Here is a 21,147-nt window from a genome sequence, read left to right on the forward strand (position 1 = left end):
TCGCGGCCGGGATTGAACCCGCGTCTTTCGGGTCAGCAGCCGAGCGCCGTAACCACTGAGCCACCGCGGCGGGGCCAATGTTTTAAGGCATCAGTGCGTTATATTTATTTCGCACTTGCATTATCCAGAAACTACGAGAAAGGGACAACCATCTAGTTGCGCAATGCTATCTTCAAGACTAAATAAGGGGTGCTTGTAAATATGTTTTATTGCTAACACTGTGGGTGTGCGTGTGCGTGCGTGTGGAGGGGGGTGCAGCAACTGCAACTCTCGAAGGCTTTGATTTCGTTAATATTTGATTATAGCATACTGATTATAGAGTATATATTTGATTATATCACTGCAAGGGATCGGTAGTGCGTGCGGGGTCATTACTACCGCTAATTCTTTCGCAGCACCCCGCCGCTGCCGTCTTCAATGGACCCCCCCCCCTCCGCGACGGGACGGGACGGTGGGGTGCGCTCGAAGCGAAGAATGACATTTCTTGGAACGATGCGCCGTTGACGAGGGTGGGAAATAAAAATGACCAATAGCTGGCGACAGCGCGGCTATCCGCGAGCAGCGAAGGCCTGATGCTAAGTCGCCTTGATACGCGGGTCCGAGCTCGCAGTGGCAGTTACAGCGGTAACTGACCGTTTAAGCCCGATAATCCCCAATTCCGAGACGACGCCAAAGTCGGAGGTTATCGGGGGAAACTGATGGCACGTGCTCGCACGAGTGTATTTTTGTGTTTGTTTGTTTTTTTGCGAGGGAAAGGATGCTTCTACCTTGGACGTGCTGGCACGACTGTGCGTTTGTGCTTGTTTTTGCTTTCATTTTGAAATGGAGAGGGTAATTTACCTTATGGAATCTGGAGGGCTGGCCATGCTCTCGATGAACCAATCATGTCAGGACTATAACATGATTGGGAGCTACCAAATGTGGGCCGGGCCTTTAGGGCTTTAAAACCGGGCCCCAGAGCTGTAAAAAGGGTTCTGAGCTAAGGTCAGGTGCTATGCATCTTCGGCTATGCCGAGTAGGGGCCTTCCCTAGTGTTAGTCAGTTCCGCCTTTTTGTTGTTTGTCCTTTTGGTGCTTAATATGTCTCCAGTGCCTTAACTTGTATATGCTGTAAATATCTGTACATAAACTGCAAGTATTCCCTTTATCCCTGCGTCTCAACTCATCTTAGGACCGTCTCTGACGGGGCACCCCTGGTGCGAAGATAACGCTTCAGTCTTCCATTTTAATAAACCGTCTCTGGCGGGGCACCTCTGGTGAAGGAAGGAAAAGAACTTGTGAACTTTACTAGCACACTGATTATAGATTATAGCAAAGGACAGTGAGAAAAAGTATGGAAGCTCGTGGTATACAGTGACCTTAGACCACACCGAAGCTGTATCCGGGCCTATGTAAATTTTATGTAGGGTTTTCTATCCTTGACGAAAAGAGAACCAGCAACACTGCAGTCACGTGCACTGTATTAAAATCGATGTAAGAAACTGAAAGAGTCAAGCCAATAACTTTATACGTCCTTGGCATCATTGAAGAATGGTTGCCTTAAGGAAGACAACGTCCTGGGGAGCCACCGTCGCATTGATGCTGTCGCCGGGAAGAACCTTCCCAACCACGGTATTGTTGCGTATGAGATCGGTGACCATATAACCCTCGGCGCTGTCGAGACCGAGGATCTGCAGGCTGATGGACGCCGCGAGAGGACCGCCCAGAACCTTCGTGTTGTGCACCAGCACGGCTAGGGACTTCTTTCCATTTGAAAGCTGCGGAGTCACCCAGCGAGCCCACACGTCCAGGTTGCCCGCCTGAGGAAAACAAATTAAACACACTGTCATCCAGGTTGTCTCTGTGAAGGTCGGCATGTCACGTTACTAGAATAAACGTCGATGTAAATGAAGAACTTGCACATAAGCACCACAGAGCAAATTCGTAAATCAATCACGTGTTTCAAGTTAGGTAACGTATTATACACTTCACCGATCATAACAATGCGCATACCTTTATGTATACTAGTGTACTATAGAGTTTATTGCATATTTGCATGTGAAAGGTATACGGATGAACTGCCATTCAATAATGCATTTTCAATCACGGTGGAAAACTTTTTTTCTCTAGCAATTAGTTTTGTGCATTTTTGTGAGCAAGTTAAACACAGCGCACCAGCAGTCGCATCGACAGCATCATTATTCCGAAAGTTCCTAGAGGGATGGAGAGCCGGCAGGCAGATGTCCATATGTGCGGCTGTGTTGGTATCTGTTCCTTTATGACTGCAAGTTACTCATCAAGAAATATATGCACAAGGCACTTCTGGCTTTCAGCCACACTGGCAAAAAGTAGTATCTTGTAATGCTACGGTGAGTCTAACGCAACACCACCACGTTAAACGCAGTTGACTCAAGACGCGCCATGCTGAGGAAGGATGCGGGTGATTGGGGATGGCCTTGATGACAACGCATCGCGTTCAGCCCCACCCGCGTTTGTTATTTAAAAATTCAGGGGGGCACTTTGTTGACCTAAAGTGCAGTGAGGCTTTCATGTGTGGTTAAGGTGTTAAGTACACAATTGTTTGTGAATCTTAAACGCTGAAGACACTGGAGAGCGTTTGGGAGGCATCCATCTGATTCGACGTCTTTCTGCAAACACTCTCCAGCGTCCTAGACACGGATAACTACATATGCGTTGGCAGGAAGTAGCGTAGCGAATAGCACCGGCTGCGGAACGGAAGGATGGTGGTTCGAATCCAATCATGCACAAAGATTTTTTTCTGCTCTAACTAGAAAAGCGTGACACCTCTGCTGGCAACCTTCTGTCGACAACGATGAGGCAATGAAGACTTTCGCCTTAATAACGGAGTAGACAACACATCCACCAAGCCTCTTTAGGCTATTCGTTCACACCGCTCATTTCTGATGCCGAAACACTGTGCGTTTCCTCAGTCCTTCCCACCTGCCTGCTTTTGCCCAGCAGAATGAAACTCTTCTTTCCGTGGAGAAGGATGTGCCGCTTAGCAAAGCAAACCACAATGGCTCGCTTCACAAAAAAACACTCTCAACACACCAGGCATGAAACCTGTTTGCAGCGCTCGTAACATCCCTCAAAAATCAGGGTTAAAGTATTGACCACACTTCACGTGCAGTTTATACAGTGCTCGACAAGTGCCCACGAGTGTGAAATGGAGTCCCACGTCAAAAAAATCTCAAAAGCCCTTTGTTCGGCAATTCAGTGATTAAAATTAATGGTGATAGGCATACTGATACAACGGCTATTGTCTTAGACACCGAGGTTTGAAAAGTGGAACGACTTTCTCAGCTTTTTTGCAAACGTGTCAGTGAAACAAGACAAGACAAAAAAGTTCCCGCGAGTTCCCCCAACATGCTGAGCACATGGTTTAGATAGTATAGCAAGGTGCTTAATTCAGGATAGCATGGTATAGATAGTAAGAAAGAATAGTACATGCTATGCTGAAACCGATAGTGCGCACTAGCATGGACATGCATCTCGACAGACATGTACACTGAACGAACGAATCAGTATATAGAGACTCGGAGTGCTAGAAAAAAAATTTAGAACTGAATAACGGGCACCGAGTCACCGATCTTTGCAGTAATAATGTATAAAGTTTTGCTCCAAAAGATACAAAAATGTAGCATTAAAAACTAGTTGACACTGCATTAACAGTATCAGGCAGACAAGGGTAGGGAGGGAACTGAGGGGCTCGTTACGGCATACAATTTAAGAAAGCCAACGGTCACCGAAACAAAGGAAAGCATAGGGGAATGTTGCTATCTGTGTTTTATTGTAGTGTTTATCGCTTAGAATTTATAATGCAAGTATTTTTTGGCTGACAGATAATTGATTGGAAATGAGAATAAAAAACAACCACACTGCACCAGCGTGATTCAAACCCACGACCTCCGAAATTCGCTTACGGTACTCTACCAACTGATCTACGGCGACGGCCGTCCAGTCTTTTACATGCATACCCCTCAGTAGAGTTTAGCTGGGCATGCACGACCACCTGTTTTTCAAATGGAAACGATTACAGCTATCTTCTAATCATCAGGAACGCTACGGGTGTCTAAAGAGCGCGTAGATATTAGATGGAATAACTGGACTGATAGCGAAAGAGTGTTTTTATAGAGCTTGCTGTTTATTTGGTCACATCGAGCAGGTGATGAGAGCTTTAGCGAAATGATTAACCTGGATATTTCTGCGGGGCTAATTTTAATTTCCTGCATTTCTCTCTGATAGTGGGTTTGCAAGGTGATGAGTACAGAACTGCCAGTTGAAGAAAACATGGATTAAAAGTAGTCTTTATAATTTTCGCTCACTGGTTAATGTCAACTAGTTCGCGGTGTGCTCCTGGAACATCAAGCCAATTAGATTAATGTTTAAGGGAAAAGATGCGTCAGAATTTGGTGAGATTTTTTTTTTTGCTCGTAAAACGGATAACCTGTCAACGGAAAGAAATTTGTCTTTCGTGGCAGTTATTTCGTTTCTGTATATTTTGCGCACCAGCGCCGTGTCTTTCCCATGCTCCTTGTCTTTGGCTTAATTTGGCGGTTAGACATAGCTTTTTGTCGTTGTTGTTGTTGTTGGAATGATTCTTGGAATCTGATTTCACAAGGAGGTTTAGGATGTACTTTCTTTTGAAACAGCATTACTGACTAGTAAGGTTCTCAGTTTTTAAGAAAGGTACTGTTTAGATAGGAATTCAGGAAGTCAGCGAAAAATCTTAACAGTTGTTGATGGAATATATGTTACCCGGCTTATAGCCAGTGATTGCATTTTTATTAGGTGATCGCCTGTTCAAATGTAATGAGCTGTCAAAGTGTAGAAACATGCGATCGCTGAGTCCCGGAAGCAGGATTGTCTAAAGTGTGGATACTATCTGGGCAAGATGTCAGTGGTAGATCGAGCAGTGTGGTATGCGACGGCTTGATGCAGGTTGAAGTTCAGCATTAATTCAAGAAATCATTCATAATCTTTGGAGGGTTAATGTCTAGATACAGGGAGGGAAGCCTAGTTTATATGTGGATAGCTAAGATCTAGTGAAGTCAAGAATGCTAGAAAAAGCCGTGGACCCTCAAATGGCCGCGGAAAGTGAATCACCTTGTACACGCGTCTTCCCATAAGTCCAAGCGGGTCTTGATCGACGGCGATGATGTATTTGTTTAGAAGCAGCTCCTTGGATTCCTCCGCAATATCTCTGAGGTCGTTGGACATGATGAGCGGCGCCGCCATGACGGCCCAGAAGGCCATGTGTGCGCGTTGCAGCTCGATTGTCAGGCCGAAGTTCCCGATAACGAGCTGGAAAACAAGGATACGACTCATAAGGGCCGAGTTCCTCAAGGATATATGCAATTTCATGCGTGTTGCCCGTATCAGAAACAATGATGGCAGTGCTGACAATTGACGTACCATGTCAGGGTCATTCCATGCACCCGGTCCAGTCACAGCTGTCACATGATCCTGAACGCTTGCTTCGTAGTTCACTATACTGTAAATATGTTCCCAGGAGTAGTTGATGTCAAAATAGTTTCTCCACAGATTGCAGTTCTTGGATATGTTCTTGTAGTCGGGCTAGAAGGAAGGAAAGCAGATAGCGCGCGTTAAAGAATCGCTAGGTGTCGCAGCCGTTTCTTAACGCTATCGGCACTGTTAACTACCGCACTTACAGGGTCTGTTCTGAAAGCAGTAGGACTAATTTTTTTAATAAAATTTATTAATGGGAGTAGTAAAAACGATTAGAATTTTTCAAAGTCGCACCCTTCCGCACCTACACGCTGGTGCTAATGAGTTTTCCAGTTTTCGTACGCCTCCAGGAACTCCTGGACCGGAATGATGTTTAGCTCCCTCGTCACGGCCTGTTGAATCGCCTCTAGCGAACCGTGATGTTTCCCCTTGAGCGTCGATTTTATTTTCAGGAATAGAAAAAAGTCTGGCAGAGCCAAGTCGGGGCTGTAGGGGGGCTGAGGCAGCGCTGCCGCCTTGTGCTGGGCAAAAAATCGGCGTCCTCATTTAGATACGGCGTCCTCAGATAGATACGAGTTTTTTTCCGAACACTGTCGCGGAGTGGAATGGCCTTCCTTCGGGTCTATGTAGGTCTAGGAATTTTGAGAAGGAGCTCAAGAACTTATTGTATGGCTCCTAATATCTTGTTTGATGACTCTGGATTTGTGTCGTGTTTACTGACTCGCGGTGTTGTAGCTGATGCTCTTTTAGAAATTTTTTTAGTTGTATGCCCCTCCTGCTTGGGCCAACTCTGGCTTGCAGTATACTGAAATAAAAAAATAAAAGATGATGAAGATCCTGGCAGATCGCTTTCCAGTTGGCCTTTTGCTCCGCTGACAACACCCCGGAACCAACTTCGCGCACACGTTCCTCATGGCTAAGTTTTCTGTCACGATCTCAAAAACGTGGGTTTGAGGAATGCTCAAGTCATTAGCAATCATTCTGATACTCATCCTGCAATCACTGTTCAGTAAATGTTTCACTCGCTACACATTTTCGTTGGTCTTGCTGGTCGAAGGGCGTCCGGAGCGGTCGTCGTCTTCCACTCTTTCCTTACCTTCTCGGAGCAGCTTGCGCCACTCAAAAAACACCTTGTCTACCCATGGCAGCGTCACCGTAGACCTCCTTAATCATGTCGTGAGTCTCTTTGCCCGTTTTACCAAGATTTACACAAAATTTGATCGCGTATTGCTGATCCGGCAAACGCTCCATGATACTGCGTGACGAGACACTTCGACAGGGGTTCACAGTAGAAGCGACCTGTTCTCTTCAACGGCCGACAGCCGACTGCCGATTTTTCCTAGCATTCCCAATATCCCCCTTCAACGATCCTGCACGCGCACACCGCCTCTCGTCCGCCCGTTTGCCCTGGAGAAAACCAGTCCTACTACTTTCAGAACAGACCCTGTATTCGCGTATGCGTCTAGGGTGAAGTAAAATATGAGTATTTGGTCGCGGTTATACAGGGTGACCCTTTTTTTAACGTTTACAGATTTTTGTTTTAAAAACTGCGAGAGATACGTCGGTGCAGTCTGTGCAGATATATTGTACAGCAATGCGAACAGAATGCGCGTGATAGAGCTCAATAACTAGACGAATATTAACTAAATGAAATCAAAAACTTTTCATTCCTAATTCTAAGGGCCAAGATTATACTGCGAAATGGAAGGTCGTCAACACTGAAGATGGTCCGAGTTTTTAAATTTGCTTAATCAGGGATGTGGTCCGAGATGTCAAAAATGAAATATTATGAATTTGAAAGCTCTTTGAAATGGCTTTCTTATAAAATTTTTAATTATAATTTTTTATTTGTAAAATTGCGTAGCTTGCATTTCGAATTCTGCAAATGCAGACACTGTAAGTGTATTTTATGATGTAGAAGAAGTTAAAGCTGCAGTGAAGAGGAATCTGAACACTTCTTTTTGACGCGGGAACTCGATCTACCAGGGGGGTCTAAACACACTTGCCATAATAAGGTGTTTTTTTTCTCTCTCTCCCCGAGCATTCTTAGAAACTTCGACTTAATGCCCTGTGTGGCCGATTTCTCTACTTAAATCGGATTAACATCCGGCTCCCACCTTTTATTTTATTCTTCCCGTACGGTGGGCGGAGCCGACCAACGCGTGGAGTGCCTTTTAGCGAGCTCCGTGGAGGCTTTGCTTTCGCTTTATTTTGTTTTTAGGTTTCCATGAATAAATAGTTTCATTTGCAGATAATATAGCCGCAAAATAAGCCCGCAGAAATAAAAATACGCGCGGACTATTTCCTACTACGGATTACTATACGTATTACTCCGCCGATGGCAGAGCGGCAAGCCTCCACGGAGTTGGCTGAAAGGCACTCCACGCGTTGGTCGACTCCGCCCACCGCAAGGAAAGAATTAAAAAAAAAAAAGGCGGGAGCCGGACGTTAATCCGATTTAATTAGGGGAATCGGCCACACAGGGCAATGAATCGAAGTTTCCAAGAATGCTCGGAACGTGTAGATTGAGTTCCCGCGGCAAAAAGACAAGTTCAGATTCCTCTTCACTGCACCTTTAACGAGATTTAGGCGGCAGTGACACTATTTTAAAAATGTGCAAAGCGTAAAAGTCGATGCAACAACCTTTCAAATGCGTATTTTTGGTGTTCAATATTTCGAACAACATTGCTCACTAAGAAAATTTGAAAACTGAGCTAAGCTTCGAAGTTGACGGCTTTTTAGTGCACGTTAAAGAACCCCAATTGGTCGAAATTTCCGGAGCCCTTCACTACGACGTCCCTCATGGCCTGTGTCGCTTTGGGACGTTAAGCCCTAATAAACAAAACCAAATTCGCAACATAACCTTCCCCTTAAAAACAAAATGGAAAAGGTGATTGGTTAGTTTTGTTAATTAATAGTCTAATTACTGAGCTCTATCAGGAAGATTTCTTTCGCCTTGCTATAAAATCGACCTGCAAAGACCGTACCAACCTATCTCTCACAGTTTTCGAAATAAAAATTAATAAACGCCTGGAAAATCACCTGATAAAAAGTGATCTGTGAACAATGGCATAGAGTCGCTGCGTACAATGTATATGTGCGCAAGCAAAATACATTTAAAAAGCAAACAGTGACCTGTGTAAACCCTGATTTCTGTGCTCGGTTTTGGCTGACACTAAAAGGCTGAGCGAGTCACTTTGCCTGGCGCACTTTTGCTTTGAACAAAGCGCAATGGTAACATGAGAGAGTATGCTTTCGTCGAGCGCGCAAAAAAAAAAAAAGAAGAAAGAAATCGAAAATTGGTGGCTCGCGTCCAATGCAACAATTTCTTGCAACAAATTTGCGTTATACGAACTGAACAAATATCACTTCAACAAACTTTTCAGGTAAACAGAGTTTGGACCCCCCCGCAAACGCCAATTCAATCCAGCGCAGATGACTTTAAGTTAAACGAAGTTCAGTGCACTGTAACTTTGAATAGTTCATCGAAAGCTGTGAACTTCACTGAAGTATGGCTTCCGGGTAAGACTTCTGACAGACGTGCAGCTATTTCGTTCGTGAAACTGCGACACTGCATTTTTGAAACTGCGCAACTCACGCGCCTTCGCAGCAACATACTTTCGCTTGCGAAATGGGATACCATATCTCTTTTAGGTTGGTATGGCTGCGGAGGTGGCTTAAGACTTGAGAATTAGTGGTAGAAAAAAAATAACACATGAATATAAGCAAAAGCAGGACTATTCTGCTTTAAGAAGTTGAAAGTATTTGCTCCCAACAGGCTTTTGAAGAATAGCATAGAACGTACGCTTGTAGGGTGTTCATCGTGTAATACAACACACAGCAAGACGGGACGCTAAGAAAATACTGGAAGAACATTCACTCATTGTCTTCTGATATTTTCTGATATTTTCTTCTTAGTGTCTCGTCTTATTGTGCGCTGTATTACATGAAGGCATTTTGTACCCTAAAGGATGCAAAAAGCATGCATCAACTCGTTCAGTTAACGACGGTGGCAGTATTAATGCCCGAGTTAAGCAAAAATTACTGCATTTTATTGAAAGTGCTGAATCGACAATGCACGCCTGAAATTTTCAGTACTGAGAAACAAATGCTATTAGTAGCCATTTTAGCGCCTTAAATTCACTCCTTTTCAGCAAAATAAGCCGCTTCGTGCTCATCTCAGCTCAGCGAACTTTTTACTTAAAGGGAAACTGCATACGTTTTAGAATTAAACGAGCTTAAGAGGGTCGAATGTGTGAAACTTGGAGGGAAAACATGCAAAGTATTTTTGGGCTAGCACTTGAAATAGTGAAGTAATTGCCGATTAAATTCCGGACGCTCTTCAAGCTTCTCCGCAGCGCACAACGCCATGTGGGGGGCGCATAATGACGTCATCGAAGGTATCGGTACATTTACAAAGCACAAACGCCTGCTTTGAAGAAAAAAGCGAACGCCACCGAAGGCAAACCCTGCCGAGAGTTGCTTGGCAGCCTCTAAAGAGTGAGGGAAAAGTGTGGCTGACGACAGCGGTAATTTGAAATCATACCTTCCTTGACGTCACGCTGAGTTTCTCTGTGCTCCTGTGGTGCATTGAGGAAAAGCGCAAAATTCATTCGTCGATTACGTCGCTATTTTAAATGCTAGTGCAAAAACACTTGGCATGCTTTACCTACAGCCTATATAGATTTGAATCCTTGAATATCACGAAATTCTAAAAAAGTGCTGCAGTTGCCCTTTAAGGGAACCCTCACGGTCGTTTAAGTAGTATTTTGCTGTATTTCTATTTATGCTTGCAGTCAGGCAACCATTCTTTGACGACGGTTGATCAAATTGTTAACGCGAACATCAACTCAATCGCGAATGGTAGTTCAATTAAGTGAGCATTACCAAAATTCCGGAAATGATCTGGTAAAACGGCCATTCGCAAGAGTACACCATGTCCCGTCCAGTGTCACGAAGAGCCTGGCCCATTTCCGGATACACTGCAGAAAAGGAATATATATGTATGCTGTAAGATATATGATCTTATGGGCTGCAGAATAACTCCTGTGGCAATGATTATGACGATCCACTTAATATTTTGGTTCCTTGTTTCCTTGGTTTGGTTGATTAGTTATTATTTATTTATTTCAAAATACTGCAGGCCTATGTGGCCCAAGCAGGAGGGGCAAACAACATAACAGCACACAAAAGAAACGAAAAAACAACGCACAACATCATTCGGCGATAACAAAGGGAAGATAAAAAGAACAGCATTAAAAAATACAAAATGGACAACTTAACCAAGGAAATGTTCTTCCAATGCGTTGCTAAAATTACTGTGTTGAAAAAAGGATTCTGGGAGCAAATTCCAATCGGAGATGGTTCGGGGGAAGAAGCTATACTTGAATGAGTTTGTTCGTGCAAAGATAGGCTGCAGTGTGTGTTCCTTAGTGTGCCGTGTACGTCTGGTGGTAGAAGGTTGAACACAGTTAGGTATTGGAATGTCTACTTCGCGTTAAAGAATCTTACGAAGGAACAAAATTCTGTTCATTTTGCGCCGGTCTGAAACAAATGGGATATTATTTTCTGCCATTAGCTTTGTGGGAGAATCAAATCTGCTGCATTTGCGAAAAATAAACCTGACTGCTTTCCTTTGAATGATTTCAAGGGAGTTAATGTTGCTTTTCGTATGCGGATCCTAAATTATAGATACGTATTCGAGCTTCGTCCGAGGAAAAGTGTTATATGCCAAAAGCCTAATATTAGAGGGAGCGGAACTGAGTTTTCGTTTTAGGAAACACGATGTTGAGAATGTCCCCACCGCGGTGGCTCAGCGGTTACGGCGCTCGGCTGCTGACCCGAAAGACGCGAGTTCGATCCCGGCAGCGGCGGCCGAATTCCGATAAAGGCGAAATTCTAGAGGCCCGTATGCTGTGCGATGTCAGTGCACGTTCAAGAACCCCAGGTGGTCGAAATTTCCGGAGCCCTTCACTACGGCGCCCCTCATAGCCCTATTCCTTCGGGATATTAAACCCCGATAAACTAAACCAAACCAATGTTGAGAATGCTGAAGAGCAAATTTGGGATATGTGCGCTGACCAGTTCAATTGATCGGTAAGTATGAGTCCTAAGTACCTATGGCTGCCAGCTTCTTGCATGTTGGAGCCAAGTTTCAGTTATTATCTCTCAGATTGATTGATTGATTGATTGATTGATTGATTGATTGATTGATTGATTGATTGATTGATTGATTGATTGATTGATTGATTGATTGATTGATTGATTGATTGATTGATTGATTGATTGATTGATTGATTGATATGGGAACGCACGGAGAAACCAACCTTTCAATAGTCCGGTACATTGTTGTACGAATAACTGACGGGCATGTCTGGCTCAGCCAAACAGCTGGTTCGATACTGATTATAGACGAATACTGTCTAGTTTCCGAACTCGTGGTGCCCACTACCTACAGACGCGCATGGTCGCGGTCTGCACACTGATGCTTTGTTCTTCGTTCGTTCTTTGCATTACCATCACAGAACTGAAGTAGCGAATGCATGTGCGAGATCTGAATTCATCCCTATACCACGCATGTACAGTACAATCACAGGCTACCACTGCAAGCTTCAGTTGCGATTACAAAAGAATATGCCGCGGCAACAACACTAAAAACACTCACCCGGGAGACGTGAAATTCTCAGTTTAAAGGACATTGGCGTAAGTGTCATCGCTTTGTCCATGTCGGGGAAAGAACTTACTCTGCGTACGCAATAGAGATTCCATGTGCACGCATCGCCTTCTTGTCACCGCTCAGGCCATGGTTTTCGTGCTTCGACGCTTAAAATTTGTAGAGCTAAGCTTAGCGGCTTAGCGCAATTATCAGTGAGAGCTGTTTTAGTACGTTAAAAGGCTAAGCTTGGCTAGGTGACGTTTTTTTGCTCACATTAACTACAAGTGCTTCATAAAGCCAGTCTCACATGATGCTATTTTCACCTCCCGGCTCTGCGATTTCCGTCGATCTCGGTTTAGCAGCCGACGGCTTGCGACGGGTTTCCATCCGGTCGAAATTCGATGGTACGGTTGGTGTGATCGCTCTGCGACTGACCAGTGGGAAGCGCCGTGACTTCTTGTCACGTGCGGTCTCGCCTAGTTGACGGCGGAAGCAGCGGAGTGGCAAACCCTAGGGGCGAGCAAACCTGTTTGCCGCTCCGACCGAATTCACAGGGCATGCGTTGCAAGTGAAAGCATTCACCAAAAACCGAGAGTGACATCAGCGACTGCGCCGAATTTGCTTAAGTTCCATTCGCAGCATGTGAAAATGACCTAAGGCGGCAGCAGCTGCCTCGCGCTGAGGCTTTCAATGCCGGTTTATTATAGACAGCTGCTATGACACTATGCTGCACGCCGCGCCACCTGCGGCCGATTTTGGTCCTATCACATACTGCTCCTAGGAGCTTGGCGATGACGTCATACAAGCAGTGCTCCAGCTCGTCATGGGATACACATGAAACCACGAGGGAAGGCCTCCGTAAAACAGTTCTCGCTGTAAAAACTAGAACATTTAGAGCAAGTACTCTCTAAAAAAAGGGTGCCGTCTTTCATACAGCAGTTTAACTCACAGGTGTCGAAGTCCGAGGCCCTTGCATTGCAGCCGTCCACCTTGACATAGTCTACTTCCCACTCAGCAAACGTCTGAGCATCGGTTGCGTAGTGTCCATAGCTTCCGGGGAATCCGCCACAGGTCTTTAAACCAATGTCAGCGTAGATGCCGAACTTGAGGCCCTTCTTGTGAACCTTTGTGAAAATTTCAGAGAGATAGGACGATTAAATTGGAGTGTGCTTCCTTTCCTTAGTGAATATGCAAAACGCTCGTCCGCCAGATAAAAAAAAAAAGGTCGCTCGCCACTATCTGACTGGTTCACTGTTCACATGGGTGACTACAGCCCCAACAGGAACGGAAATGTGTAGCGCCAAAGTGTAATTCTATGCTTCTTGCCATGTAATCTTAGCCAGTAACGCATCAAATGCAATGGGACTGCCTGTCGGGTTTCGTAATTTTTAACAGACCTCAGGACAGTTTGCATCATTTGTAAGTCCAGAACACGCTCACGTACACGAAAAGCAAACGTCTCTTCACCAGCACAGTACACCAATAGCTCGCCTATAGATAATGCATTCGTGGGCCCACCTCTTCAACGAGTTTCTTCATTCCTCCCGGAAAACGTCGAGGGTCTGCGAACAGCCTCCCTTCCACGTCTCTGTCGGTGGCGCTCCAGCAGTCATCGATCATTACGTACTCGTAACCGGCGTCCAGGTACCCGTCCTCAACCATCTTGTCTGCCATTTGTAATATGAGATCAGACCTGAAAAGCATGTACGAAATTGAAACCATGCGTAGCAGTCCTGGGCAAGAAATTAGTTCCCAATATGCCTACAAACTTCCTACAAATTGTAGTCCCGAAAGACAGTGTACCACTATGCGAAACTTGGCACATATCCGAGTAATACGCTGAAACTGAACTTTCTGGACAAATTTAGTGTCCTTCGTCACAATGCAGCTCAGTGCAGACATTTCTCGGAACCTGCAGGGAGCGATGAATGCTCACCATACGTCGCGAATTGAGAACTGTGCGCCCCACAGTACGACACAAATTTCAAGTTGTTTTAGTGCAGAAGCAATCATACGCTCACCAACACTGACCAAGGATATTTTCACCTACGTACGTACAGCACTTGTCAAAAATTTAGAGCCCAGGCGGTTTGCTTCTGAGCCGTGTAATTAAGATCCTGTAGCATTTGTGCAAGACCTACCTGTTGGATAGGGCGGGCCAAAGATCTTCTTGTCTTGAAAAGAGTTTGATCACTATAGGATCCATTACAAGCCACACGGTGTGGCTCATAAGCAACTCTCCTGGCCTCTAATCTTTTGACAAAAGGTGTACGTATGCACATGTACGTGCGTAAATAAAAAGAAATCAAATAAATATCCACGACTGGGATTCGAACCCGCGGCGGCCAGCGCGAACAGATCAGCTTCGCGGGCCGCTGCACGAGAACACTAGGCTGTCGTCGCTTTTTTCTCTTAAACATTGTATTTATTGCAGTGAAGCAATGTTCTATGTACATGAACTGTACAAAGCATGAAGAAGACTATCTCGAAAAAACAGAATGCATAATACGACACACAAAAACCAAACACAAGAAAAGACGGAACACAAGGCATATCACTACTACATCCTAATACCACACACCTAAGCAACGATGCACTGCAAAAAGAGCAATGAAGAGCGCAGCACTAGAAACTATTGCCACTCTTGTTCAAATTCAGTCTAGATATACAATCATTAGATGAACAATTATTATGTTGAAGTGGTCTTTTGCAGAATCAACAGATTCGCAATGTCGGTCCATCATGCGCGTTTTCCAGAGACTGTGTAGTCCGAGCAAAAAGAGCATGTCTAAAGGTTCACCAACATATTGGCAGTGCAGTGAGATACCTCACAGAATGCGGCGTCAAATTGAGTCTTTTTTTTTCAGTGTCCGTTGCAAGATATCCCAAAAGTGTACTGCACCTTTGCAATCGATTAAACAATGATCAATCATTTCTGGAGCATCACAAAGGCGGCAATTCACCGTGGACATAAAGAAAACCCTTTTTTTTTTTCTAACCATGTTTTAGCGGGCAATATCTCGCTATGTAGCTTATAGAAAAATGTCTTGTTATACGGCGGCAGGGGCATTTTACGTACTCTTTAGAACACACACTCGCGTTGTGCTTTGCACATCGTCGTCTTCCATATGCGGCGCGAACAGATCAGATCAGCGTAACTTCGATCAAAACTTAGAGTGTAATATCATCGCCAGACGTGCCGACGACCCGGCAAAGGAAAACCATGAGTCAACCAGGCTAAACACATTCTTTAGCACGTCTACTTGGTTCAATTATGTTAAAACCCTATCAATTTTAAAGTTTCCGTTCCTTATTTGAAAGTTTGCGACCGGGTTCTTCCGCAAACCTCACTGGACCCAAGGACCCAAACAAAATGGCCGACAGTGAACCTTAAGTAGTCACAAAGTTCGAGCGCGTGGTTCATGATCCTTCCAAAATGTGTTTTCTGTCTTCCGTTCGCACCCATGGCGCTCGTCCTGTAGCATTCAGAACTCTACTAGCGCGACCTACGCCACCTTGGTTTTCTCAGCTCTGACGCGTGGGAAAGCACACTTCGGGAACTTCTTCGCATTCTGTGCATTACTGATTAAAGCAGGCTGTTGAAGATGACGGCCCAATCACAGCGCTACAACGCATTCAGTCTGCTGTATCAGGGCAAGAACTTTACGGCTGCGCAAAAAGAAAATTATCCGTGGTGTTTTCTAGGCAAGAGCGAAATAAACGCCGTCAGCATATGTCCCATCGGATGGAACATCCCTCCTCTCCGAAGAACAAGCCTGGACGATGAGCTCGTTTATGATATACTACTCCATCCAACAAAAAGCCTTTAATAAGGCTGCATGGTTTACGCGTGGTGGAAATACTATTTGTTGCCGCCATTTCTAACACCATAAGTTCAATGAAAGCAGTTTCATGTGCCACGTTTAAAGGGAAACTCAGGATAACACCGTCCATTTTTTGTTCTTAGTAAAAATCGTTTTTATGGCTCTTTCTTGGCAAGTTGAGGTTTGCCCGGCAGCAAAGGACGCATTTTTGTAGAGGACATGTAACTTGAAAACTTTCGCGACACTGGATTGAAACTCGTGACGCGTCTACACCGAAAAGGACTCCGTGATAACCGTTTTGATGTGAACTGCGCTGTCGGCTAACCTCTGGGGCCCGCCGCCAAAAAAACTGCGTCGACGTAGCGCAGTTTAATTGAGAAATACAGCGCCATCTTTGAGCGCTCCGAGAACCAGGTTCGCCATGTTACTTCGGTAGAATAAACGAAATCGCTGCTCGGCGTTATAGGTAAAGATAGGTAAAGACGGCTGCGCTTCGTGTGAAAAGTGAAATGCCGATGCACTGTTGTGATGACACAGGTTGTGATGACGTCACAAGGTAACGTGACCAAGGTGACCCATTTGCCACCCATGGAGGCCACATAAGGCAGTTAGCCTACAACCTAGAGGGCACACACAGGGAACTCGCAGACAATGGCTAAGCGGCTGAGTGGAAGCTTTAATGCTAACGCACTATAAAGAAACGGCGTCTTTTCTTGCAATATTTAAACAATATACTCCTACTTTCCTCTTGCTAATATCGACTGCTAAAAATGCAATATCTGCTGCAGTGCCAAACTTAAAGCGCAGCAGAAGACAAGTAGGAACATGCTGCATGGTACTGACCAACCTACAGGAATGGGCCTACATTTTGTAGAATATGAGCACTACAAGCATCGCAGCGGTTGAAGCTTGCCGTTCCAAATTCTACTCGCGAGATTCCTGACAGCTTCCACAGCAACAGGAAAGCAATGCTTAGCAGGCGACAGACCATCAAATCATCATGGCGACCGGAAGCTGGGAGCGCGGTGTTGCCAGACTAGTAAGCAGTTTAGCATATCGTCTATTCTGCCAGAGTGAAATCCGAAGTCTACCAGTCAACAACAAACGTCCGCCGACGAGGCGGATGGATAAGGTAGCTTAGTGGCTGGGAGCTTTACTACGATATCGATGGCAGCTGTACAAGCTGAGACTCGGCTGGATTTTTGTAGTTTGAAGTGGCACTGTCACTTGGAAAAGAAGGAGTGGGCTGATACTCAGTAAGCTCGGATATATATAGCAAATGAAATGGCACTAGACTGGGACTGTATTGTGACAGGAATGCATAGAGTATGATTGATTAGCGAATGGGACATGACAGCATCGAGAGCTTACGAAAATAAATGGCACACAAAAATTATGCCGACAGGATCGAGTCTCGTGATTTTAATAAAGCGAACGTGCCAACATAACTGAAAAAGAAATAAAAGAACGCAGGGGATTCTTGGTCCCACTCTCCTTTTTTTTACTTGAAAACGGCAATTTTTTTTGCAGAAACTGTGGGTCAAATTACACAAACTTCGACATAATTTGTATGGCGCGCCAAGTGTGTGTGTGTGTGCGTGTGTGTGTGTGTGTGTGCGTGTGCGTGTGCGTGTGTGTGTGTGTGTGTGTGTGTGTGTGTGTGTGTGTGTGTGTGTGTGTGTGTGTGTGTGTGTGTGTGTGCGCGCGCGCGCGCGCGTGCGTGCGTGTGTGCGTGTGTGCGCGTGTGCGTGCGTGCGTGTGCATGCGCGCGCGGACATCACCCATGAAACTCATTGTATTATGCCATCATTAACCTTCATTCGCACTTTCCCTTTCCTCCCCTTTCCTTTCCCCAGTGTGGAGTAGCAGGCCAGGGCAATGTTACCACCGGCCGACCTCTCCACCTTTTCCTTTCATTAAAATTATTTTCTCTCTCTACTATCTACAACTACACGCAGTTATAACAGTCTAGAGAGTGGAGTCATGAATGCTTGAGCATAAATGCTATAGCTTAACATGGCATGCACCATTTCCATGTAGATATGAACGAGCTAGTGATTTTTAGAGTACCAATAGCACTTGCCTGAAAATGTCGGCTTCGTCTGTGTGAGCCCTCTCCAAAAGCACCAGCCACTTCCGCACCCTTCTAGCTGGGGGCTGCCCACACACCCATCGCTACCATCTACCCTCTAGAATCGCCACCCATCTCCGGCCACCTCCTTCCACCACAAAATTTTTTTCCCGTATGTTAAATCTCGCCTTGGAGTAAAAACACCAAATTAATCACCGAGGGTAAATTCAACTTTGCTTCCTCGCATCAGGTTTCATGATTGCCTCGTCAATTTCTTCTTTTTTTTCGCGTGTATAGTGCAAACCAATCATTGGATGGACGGATGTTAGGAGTGTCCGCTTCGAAACGGGGTAGAGGCGGGTGCCATAATGCTCGGTATATTTTTTCCTTTATATATCTCTAACACATCTGCCAAACATTTACTACCTTGAAATTCTCACTATTTTTAAATAATAAATCTATTGATTTCTGCGCCATACCAAATATGAACGCTGACCTTGTACCTTATGGTCATTGCCCTGCTTTTGAGCCACCAATCTTCCAACCGTATTTTTACTAATGTCTACCGCAGGTGCATACACATTACCTTCACTCTCTATAAAGTGGACAACCAGCGCCACTACTGGGTAGTGTGAGCACCACAGCATTCGTTCGATTAACAGACAAGGCCCACCCGGTATCCTTACACCGCTGCCCGTGTGTACCGTAAAAAAAATGGCTGAGGCTTAACTTGGTTAAGCCTGGAGAATGCGAAGCATCATCGTGTCGCGTAATTTGGAGGCGCACAACCACAGCGACGGCGCGAGGTGGGCCCCCGTTTCTCCACTGCCGTGACGTCATCGTGTCACGTGGTGTGACGTCATGTATCACGTGATTTGGAGGCGCATAACCACGGTGAAGGGCTGAAGTGGTAGCTAAAGTAGTATGCTTCGCATAAAAAACGCCACAAAAGCACTTAGTCATAAACCATCACTCACGTGAGACAGTTCTCGCTGCGGCCCAGAGCACACTCGTTGCACATGAACCGGCTCCACGTGAGCCAGCCCATGGGAGGCGTCAACGCGAGCCCGTTGTTCAGGCATCTCACTCCAGTCACCAATAAAGCGAAGGCCCCGAAGCACAGAAAGACGGCAGCGACTTTTGAAGCCATCGGAAAATCCTTCCGAGCCGGAACTGTACACTCGAACGATCGGCGAGCGACTGGACGTCGCCCGAAGTCGTCCTATCTAAGTTTTACACGCGCGGAGGCCGATCTAGTAATCAGGAAGCGTCGGCTCCGAGCACCGAAGACGCAAGTAAGTGGTCTGATTACGACCATGGCTGCCCTCGACTCCCTATCGGCTAGCAAACAAAGGCTTCGGTCCCACGAAGGTTTTAAGCACGTGAGAGCCTTGTGATATTCGTATGGAGAGGCTGAAAACAGTTAAATATTGTTTGAAAAATCGTGAATTGAGGTTCAAAAAAAAAATTCAGGGGGCACTTCGGCTCTCTAAAGTGCTGCAAGGCGAAAGCGTTTCCTGCCGCGCTGGTTGTTTTTTACTTTTTTATTTTTCATATTTTGGTTTTTTTGCCCCTTTTCTTATTTTTATTGTTTTTATTTTTATTTCCATAACTTCTTTTATTTTGTTTTCATTTTTGTTCTTATTTTTATTTTTCCTTTTCATGATTTTATTCCTTTTATTTTATTTGTGAAACCCATGCTTTCACTAGATGTGCCTTCATTCATGCTCGAAACTTGAAAGCCTTCGTGGCGGAGTGGTAGCGTCTCCGCTTCAAATGCCAAAGGCCCTGGTTCGATTCCCACCCTCGGCGCAGGTTTTTTTTAAGCAGTGCCGCCGAAAGGCGGACAAATCTGCCGACGCGTCTGCTAACGACAGTATAGGATAGGATAACTTTATTTGGCCCTAGCACAAGTGTTTTTTTATGTGGTCAGATGAGTCCATCCGCAACGGTCGGTTGCCCCTATTCCAGGGCTCCGCTGGATGCTGCCGTCAGCTGAGCTCGCCGTATCAGACCGATCTGGTCATCGCGGCAGTCGCTGGAGAGCAGACCCTCCCATTGCTCCACACTTGGGTTTTGTATAACTGGGACGATGTCGACTTTTTGACATGCCCATGTGATGTGATACAATGTAGGTTTTTCATGGCACCACGGACAATTGTGTGCGTAAAGTTTGGGGTGAATTTTACTTAGTGTGTTTAGATTTGGATATGACCCCGTTTGAAGTTGTCTCCATGTGACAGCCTCTTCTTTGTTTAAAGATTTGTGCGGTGGTGGGTACCGCATCCTGCTGCCTTTGCAGTTGTTGAGTATGGCCGAGTATCCCTGAGGTACTGGCAGGGATTCCTCAAAGTCGTTGACGTTGTATGCTCGGTAGTTAGTATATCCTCGAGCTATCCTGTCTGCCTCTTGGTTTCCTGCCACCCCCGTGTGCCCCGGTACCCAGATGATCTTATGTTTGATCGGCTTGTGTGGTTTTGCATGTGTTTGTTGCGTCTTGCAGTCTACAGAGCGGAGTATGCGGAGCGCTCTGTGATCGACTCTGCCGCGAAGATAGTTGCGGCAGGCTGCTTGTGAATCAGTAAGAATTGTCAGTGACCGCCCAGTCCGATAGCCCTCCGCTGCCGCTAGAGCGACGGCCGCTTCTTCAGCCTCAGCTATCGTGCAGTCTTGCAGTGAGGCGCTGGTAATCTCACGTAATTCCGAGTTGACTACAGTTGCCACTGCGTTGTTGGTGCCTTGTCCCCTTGTCATGGCATATGTGGCAGCGTCGACATACACTGTTGTATCCTGGCATGCGTGTGTTTTCTGTAAGCGGTCGGCCCTTGCCTCTCTTCGGTCTTTGTGGAGGTTGGGGTCCATGTTTCTTGGTATTGGTGCCACCCTGAGCGTGCTGCGGTACTCATCGGGGATCGTTTCAGTTCTCAATATTTCTCGAATTTGTTCGGTGTAGCCCAGTTTCTTTAAAAGAACTCTGCCTGTGGGGGTCTGCTGTAGTCTGCGCATTTGGGCAACATGCTGCGCTTCCCGTAATTCCTCGAAAGTGTTGTGCAGTCCCAAGGCTAAGAGCTTTTCAGTTGAGGTGTTATGGGGTAGTCGAAGCGCGGTTTTATACGCTTTGCGTAAAAT

The 21,147-nt window shown here is 45.6% G+C and overlaps 2 protein-coding genes across 7 annotated transcripts in view; one reads left to right on the forward strand and one right to left on the reverse strand.

The window, feature by feature from the left end:
• Nucleotides 1–21,147, forward strand: part of LOC149372281 (uncharacterized) — a 131,883-nt gene that overhangs the window by 68,916 nt on the left and 41,820 nt on the right. The window lies entirely within an intron of this gene.
• Nucleotides 1,487–19,322, reverse strand: LOC149372282 (alpha-galactosidase A-like). Its single transcript, XM_089566710.1, has 7 exons — nucleotides 18,996–19,322; nucleotides 13,642–13,816; nucleotides 13,073–13,247; nucleotides 10,356–10,450; nucleotides 5,415–5,576; nucleotides 5,106–5,303; nucleotides 1,487–1,798 (listed from the first exon to the last, which is right to left on the reverse strand). Exons 1-7 carry the CDS (start codon nucleotides 19,166–19,168, stop codon nucleotides 1,520–1,522), a joined length of 1,257 nt encoding a protein of 418 aa, XP_089422836.1. The 5' UTR covers nucleotides 19,169–19,322; the 3' UTR covers nucleotides 1,487–1,519.

Source organism: Amblyomma mixtum, chromosome 1, assembly GCF_055824585.1.
Source record: "Amblyomma mixtum isolate Tamu chromosome 1, ASM5582458v1, whole genome shotgun sequence".
NCBI classification, from domain to species: Eukaryota; Metazoa; Arthropoda; class Arachnida; order Ixodida; family Ixodidae; genus Amblyomma; species Amblyomma mixtum.

Excerpts from the sequence above, each read along its gene's own strand:
- LOC149372282 (XM_089566710.1), bottom strand. The coding sequence starts at position 19,168 with ATGGCTTCAAAAGTCGCTGCCGTCTTTCTGTGCTTCGGGGCCTTCGCT. Across the intron at positions 13,248-13,641 it reads TGAAGAAACTCGTTGAAGAG|GTTCACAAGAAGGGCCTCAA; the intron begins GTGGGCCCACGA and ends ATTTTCACAAAG. Across the intron at positions 5,304-5,414 it reads CATGGAATGACCCTGACATG|CTCGTTATCGGGAACTTCGG; the intron begins GTACGTCAATTG and ends CTTGTTTTCCAG.